This window comes from Cheilinus undulatus, linkage group 8, assembly GCF_018320785.1.
Source record: "Cheilinus undulatus linkage group 8, ASM1832078v1, whole genome shotgun sequence".
Classification (NCBI taxonomy): domain Eukaryota; kingdom Metazoa; phylum Chordata; class Actinopteri; order Labriformes; family Labridae; genus Cheilinus; species Cheilinus undulatus.
Window position 1 is genome coordinate 35,915,063 of NC_054872.1, and position 5,534 is coordinate 35,920,596.

General features: G+C 44.5%; 1 protein-coding gene across 1 annotated transcript; it reads left to right on the plus strand.

Moving 5' to 3' along the window:
* Nucleotides 1-2,259: 2,259 nt before the first annotated feature.
* On the plus strand, nt 2,260-4,914 carry cited4b (Cbp/p300-interacting transactivator, with Glu/Asp-rich carboxy-terminal domain, 4b). The gene is made up of 2 exons (XM_041792531.1): nt 2,260-2,462; nt 3,290-4,914. The coding sequence occupies exon 2, from the start codon at nt 3,299-3,301 to the stop codon at nt 4,046-4,048; it is 750 nt and encodes a 249-aa protein (XP_041648465.1). The 5' UTR covers nt 2,260-2,462; nt 3,290-3,298; the 3' UTR covers nt 4,049-4,914.
* Nucleotides 4,915-5,534: the final 620 nt, after the last annotated feature.

Below are 5,534 nucleotides of genomic sequence, written 5' to 3' on the forward strand. Positions count from 1 at the left end.
ACAGACATACCAAGAAGAATTGGCATGTATGCTATCCTGGAAAATTAAGCTCTTCTTCTGCCAACTATTAGAACCAGGGTGAAAGTTTGAAGACACTGCATCAACCAGCTGCCAGTTCCTCTGTTCAGACCATCCATTGTCCCTCCACCGTGCTCCAGTAGGTGCCTTCTGTCCTAAGGGACTCTCGCACCCTGCTGTAGAGCAATGATTATTGGCATCTACAACTGTACAGACTCTTTGCTCCCTTGATTTCTATAATGAGGGGTTGGAATCAGTAGCAACATGTTCTGTAGTCTTGTGGTCAACTTAAACAACTAGGAAGTTGTACGGCTGCGGGCAGGTAAAGCACCAACATGCTGAGTGCAACCATGCAGACTTGTACACTGTCCCTTGGCTGAGCAGTTATCAGCTTTGTGTTGTCTGTCAACTCTGAAGTAGAGTCATCGTGGAATGCCAAGGCCTGTTATCAGGGGAGCTCAAACTGATTTGCAGAGCGAACAGGAGTATGAGTTATGTTAGAGAGGGAAACTTGCGTGAAATGCACCCATTCTGCAACTGCAGCAGTTTTATTGCATGTTTTACAGCTGTGGCACAGGGGTGTGTCCACGCTGGGAATGGAAGCAACACTTCCAGCCTATTGCTCCTATAAACACAGTCACATGAACTCTGCTTTGCTCTTTATCCCTCAAATAAAGACACACATGCACAATCTCACAGAAGCGTAGAAATCAATAATCAACAAATGGCTCAAGGCGAGATGTGTGGATGTCTGTCCCTGAAACTATGGACTACAGTTAGATATGTGGATAAATGTGTGAAACATGCATCATGTCACAGCCTTTTAGGGAAAAGACTGCAGTGTATCCTTCCTTCTAATTACAACAACGCAAGCTTGTTCAGCGGGTATATAATTACAAATGCGTATCTTCCACTACAATCACAGCTGATTAGGATTTCATGCAAATATCTCTGGATTTAAACCGACGCAGAGATGTGATTGGTGAGCTCCAGAAGGTTTGGACACATTGTAAGTGCTCTCTAATGCAAATGACACCATTAGAAAAAGCTTGTGGCCCTGGGATAAAAATAAAGGCTGTTTTGATGCATTTTAAAATACTTCTTTATCATATTGTCAGAGAATTAAGTAACCTTGCACAGAAAATGTGCTCGGCTGAGAGAGTGCTCATCCAAACACAACAGAAACTTATGTTGATTGTGTGTTTTGTTTGGATTGACTGGCTGGGTGAGTTTTCTCACATAGCACCAACACCTAGGAGTGGCTTATTAACACTAGCTTAAAGTGGCCAGACAATGTCAAACAATGACAAACGCCTGCCAGTGGTTGCCCATTTATAGACGAATTTCCAGGACAATAGATTGGCTCGCTCTTCCTAGAGTGGTGCCATTCATTTGCGATTGCAGGCAAGAGGTTGTTGTCCTGAAGTGGGCAATCAAGAGACATGTGCATCTGCAGAGCGGAGTTACAAACACATGCACAGAGGCAGAAAACACGCTCTGCATCCGTAGTCCATATGTGTAAAAAGCAAACCGAGCAAACACAGCAGTACTTACACTGGCGCAGCAGCCAGTGTGGCCTAGAATAGCATGAAGGCTACATTCCTCTGCCCTCCCTCCTTTGCCTCGCTGAGGCCAACACACAGCAGACTGGTGGGTCACATGGACACAGTGATCACAGTGATCCTGGAGATGAGGTGTGCATGCACATAGCAGGGCAACACTTGTGCTACAAGGGGCAAATAGATAAGTAGGTGTGGACAAGTTAGGGACATGAATTTCAACACTTGTAATTTGGAGATATAACAATCATAGATAGAAACAAAGCAGGGAACATGTCAATCACTGTTTTATTTTAAAATCTCTGCAAGTTCATTTGCACATTATAGCATAAAATCACATCACATTACACCTATCTATCTATCTATCTATCTATCTATCTATCTATCTATCTATCTATGTTTCTAAAATTAATTGTTTTAAGTAAACCTTTTTATGAGTCTAATATTAAAAAGCAGCAATTTCTTATAAAGATAAACAAGATGTCCAAACACTTTCAAAAAGAAACAGTGGGGAGGAGGGTATTTAAATTGGCTACTGTGTCACAGCTCTCCAGCCCTTTTTTCTACGCCCATGCACAATTATATTAAGTAGGGCCAATAGGAACAAAGAAGAGGCAGGACCGAGGCTCCACCTCTCCCCGACTGCCTTCCTCTGAGCTTTTTAGATGTACATAATCCCTGAGTTGACCCAGAAAATAGGCAGTCGTTTCAAGATCTGATGCGGCAGTCTTTGTGCACACCGTCCCCGCTTGAGCATGAAGCGTAACCCTGTGGAATACATACTGTAATTCAGTGGAGATTTCAGCCTTTGCAGAGGGGAGACTGCTTTATAAAGACGGAGCCGAGGCAAAGTCGCGCAACTTTGTTTAAACGTAGCGGATACGGGTAAGTGGTTTTATATCGTTTTTATTTAGATTAGAAAATTGAGGTTTTGGTTTGTGTGTGGTCTCAGAGGCTGCTGCTGCTGCTCCATTGTTTGCATTCCCTTGTTTCAAACTCGACTTTAGAAAAATAGAGAATTTAAGCTAGCAACAATCAATCATGGACATTTAAACAGATCGGTGCAAGCGGGGGTAACGGAAGCCTTTGTTGAATTTTCTGCCTTGTTAGAAATGCGGTAATTCAGCTGTTGGGTAGATGTTGCATGATGTCAGTGTTCTTTGTTGCAACCTTACGTGCGTAAAATGTAACAGATTTTTTTCTGCCACAGCTGACATGCAACACAGACAGGATTTAAAAAATGCATTACGCGATACGCGCATTTTTCTCCTCTTTGTCGATCCCCGTCGTGCATTTGTTATGTCGCCTAACATGTATCCAAACAATGTATGTTAACCTGTGATTTCAACCTGGGCGTTCATTCAGTGGCACAAAGAGGGGAGGTTTGGAGAGGACTAAACACGGGTTTAGTGTCCGCCAATAAGCATACAACCTTGCAGATATTTGCCAGGAAGCGTTTTGGTGGTTTCACTTGAAGCATTACAAAGGGAATGTGTCTGATTCCTCTGTGGGAAAGGTGAAGCAAAATATCCCAACAGCTTTGCTATGAATCTTTTTAAGGCACTTGGCAACACTATTTGGCTTCACCCTGTAATAGGAGTGACTATGAACACACCATGTTAGCCCTTCTGCACCTTCCAGTGCATGTTTTTCCCTCTTCCAAGCATCTTGTCACCCTTGCATTGTCCTAACAGTGTCTCCTCTGCTCGCAGACAGGAGGCATGGCAGACCATCTGATGATGCCCATGAATCACAGCTCAGCGGGCGCCAGTCTCCACGGTTACAGGATGGGCATGAATGGCGGCCTGCAGGCAGGTCACCAGCAGCATGCCAACCAGCAGGGCATGCGGGCGCTGCCCAATGGACAGATGATGCACTACGGCGGCGCCCAAGCCAACATGGAGAACGCAATGAGGCAGCGGCAGGGCATGGTGGGCGGACCCATGAATGGACAGTTGAACGGGGCCCAGATGGGTCACCACCAGATGACCTCTGGTAACATGATGTACAATGGCCAACCACAGCAACAGCAGCATCACCCTCAGCAGCAACAACACATGCACCTACAGCAGCACCAGCAGCAAGGCCAGCACCCACAGCAGCAGCAACAGCAGTTCATGAATGGAGGCTTAACGTCCCAGCAGCTCATGGCGAGCATGCAGCTGCAGAAACTTAACACCCAGTACCATGGACACCCACTGGGGCCTATGGGTGGGAACCACATGGGACCTGCCGCCCAGTACCGCATGAACCCAGCCCAGCTGGCTAACATGCAGCACATGGCCGGACCAGCTCTGGCTCTGAATGGCATGGATGCTGATATGATTGATGAGGAGGTTCTGACCTCACTTGTAATGGAGCTGGGTTTGGACCGGGTCCAGGAGCTGCCTGAACTCTTCCTGGGTCAGAATGAGTTTGACTTTATCTCGGACTTTGTCAGCAAACAGCAGCCGAGCACTGTTAGCTGCTGAGAGGATCTTATTGACAGGGGAGCACAACTGGAGACAGGAGAGAGAGTGAAATGTCCGGGATAGATGAAGAGCGCTCATCTCTTCCCTTTTTCTTTAGCTGGCACCTCCATGTTCAACTGAAGTTGCAATGCGGGGTGCACGGACGAGAACTCTGGATATCCACAGGGAACACATAGCGTCTCACATGTGGCCAGGGGATGGCTGGCTTTAAAGGCCTGGCTCCGCCTCTCTTATTGCCTGGACATGAATGTACTACAGAAATGCTGAAATTCCTAAAAAGCCACTCTGAACAATGCTATGACACTGTGTAGCCTCCAAGTCTGGACTCCATGACAGTTTACCAGTAAAAAGGTGTATTTATTTATTCCTACCTGAGAAAACTGATAGAAAGAACAGCCACCTTCTCTGCTTTGAATACCAAGTGGTTTTAATTTTATTCTCCAGAGTAGGATGGGAGAGAAATTTAAATTTAATATCTCCACTCATTAATGATTTTTGTTCCCATTCTTTCTGGTCTAGCATTAAAAATAAGCTCAGACGGCGAAGATCAAGAAATGACAGAAGTACAATGTTATTTTATTTAAATGGGAGTCTCATCCAGATCTTAAAAATGGTTCACTTTGTTTGTAAAGTGCTGCCTTTTTAGATGTGATGTTCTAAAAAACCTACTGCTTGTACTGTATGAAGCTGTAAAACTCCAACATGTCCACACTGTTGTGTTCTATTGGAGATGTAGAACCGCCTTAATCGCGCAGATTCTTATTTATTGGTTGTTTATATTGTCCCCTCCTTTTTTGTGGTCAAGATTGGGGGGGATGGTTCTTTGTGAAAGGGGTTGTTGAGGATCAATAAAGATGGCCTGGATAGAAATGTGGCCTGCTTTTCCATTCATTGCACAGTTGTTCCTCCAGGGTGTGGAGAGCTAAGTGCTTAAATTAACCTGTGGGTGAAGGGAAACCTCACTTACCTTAAGCCCAGGATGGGAATATTTGTAAAGGTGCAAGATTTATACTTTTTGAGGCACAATTGCTCCACTCAGAGGTTTCAGTATCTTATCTATTGACATTTTCATGCTAACAAGGCTTAGAGTCACTAATATGAACATGACTGACATGTAGTGATAATTAAATGTTTTGCTTCTGATTAGCAAAAGAGCAGCTGTGCTATATCAGTGTATTGCATCTCAGGTAATGATAGCCAAATGGGATTTACCATTCAGCTTTGTTTTACAATCAGGAAAATGTCATGCACTGACATTTAAGGTTGTATTTACATTTATGGTCATTGCTAAATATTCCTTTAAAGGTTTCAGAAAGCAACATTTGAATAATTGGTTTCACTCCAGCACCTCAAACATTCGTTTCCCCTCATAGTTGAAGAGTAATGTGAGTGTCTGTGTGTGAGTGAGTGTGGTTGGGGGAGGTGGAAGTGACCAAAGAATGCTTACCTTGATGGGGGTTTAACAGACTTAGAGCTCGTAAGCTCT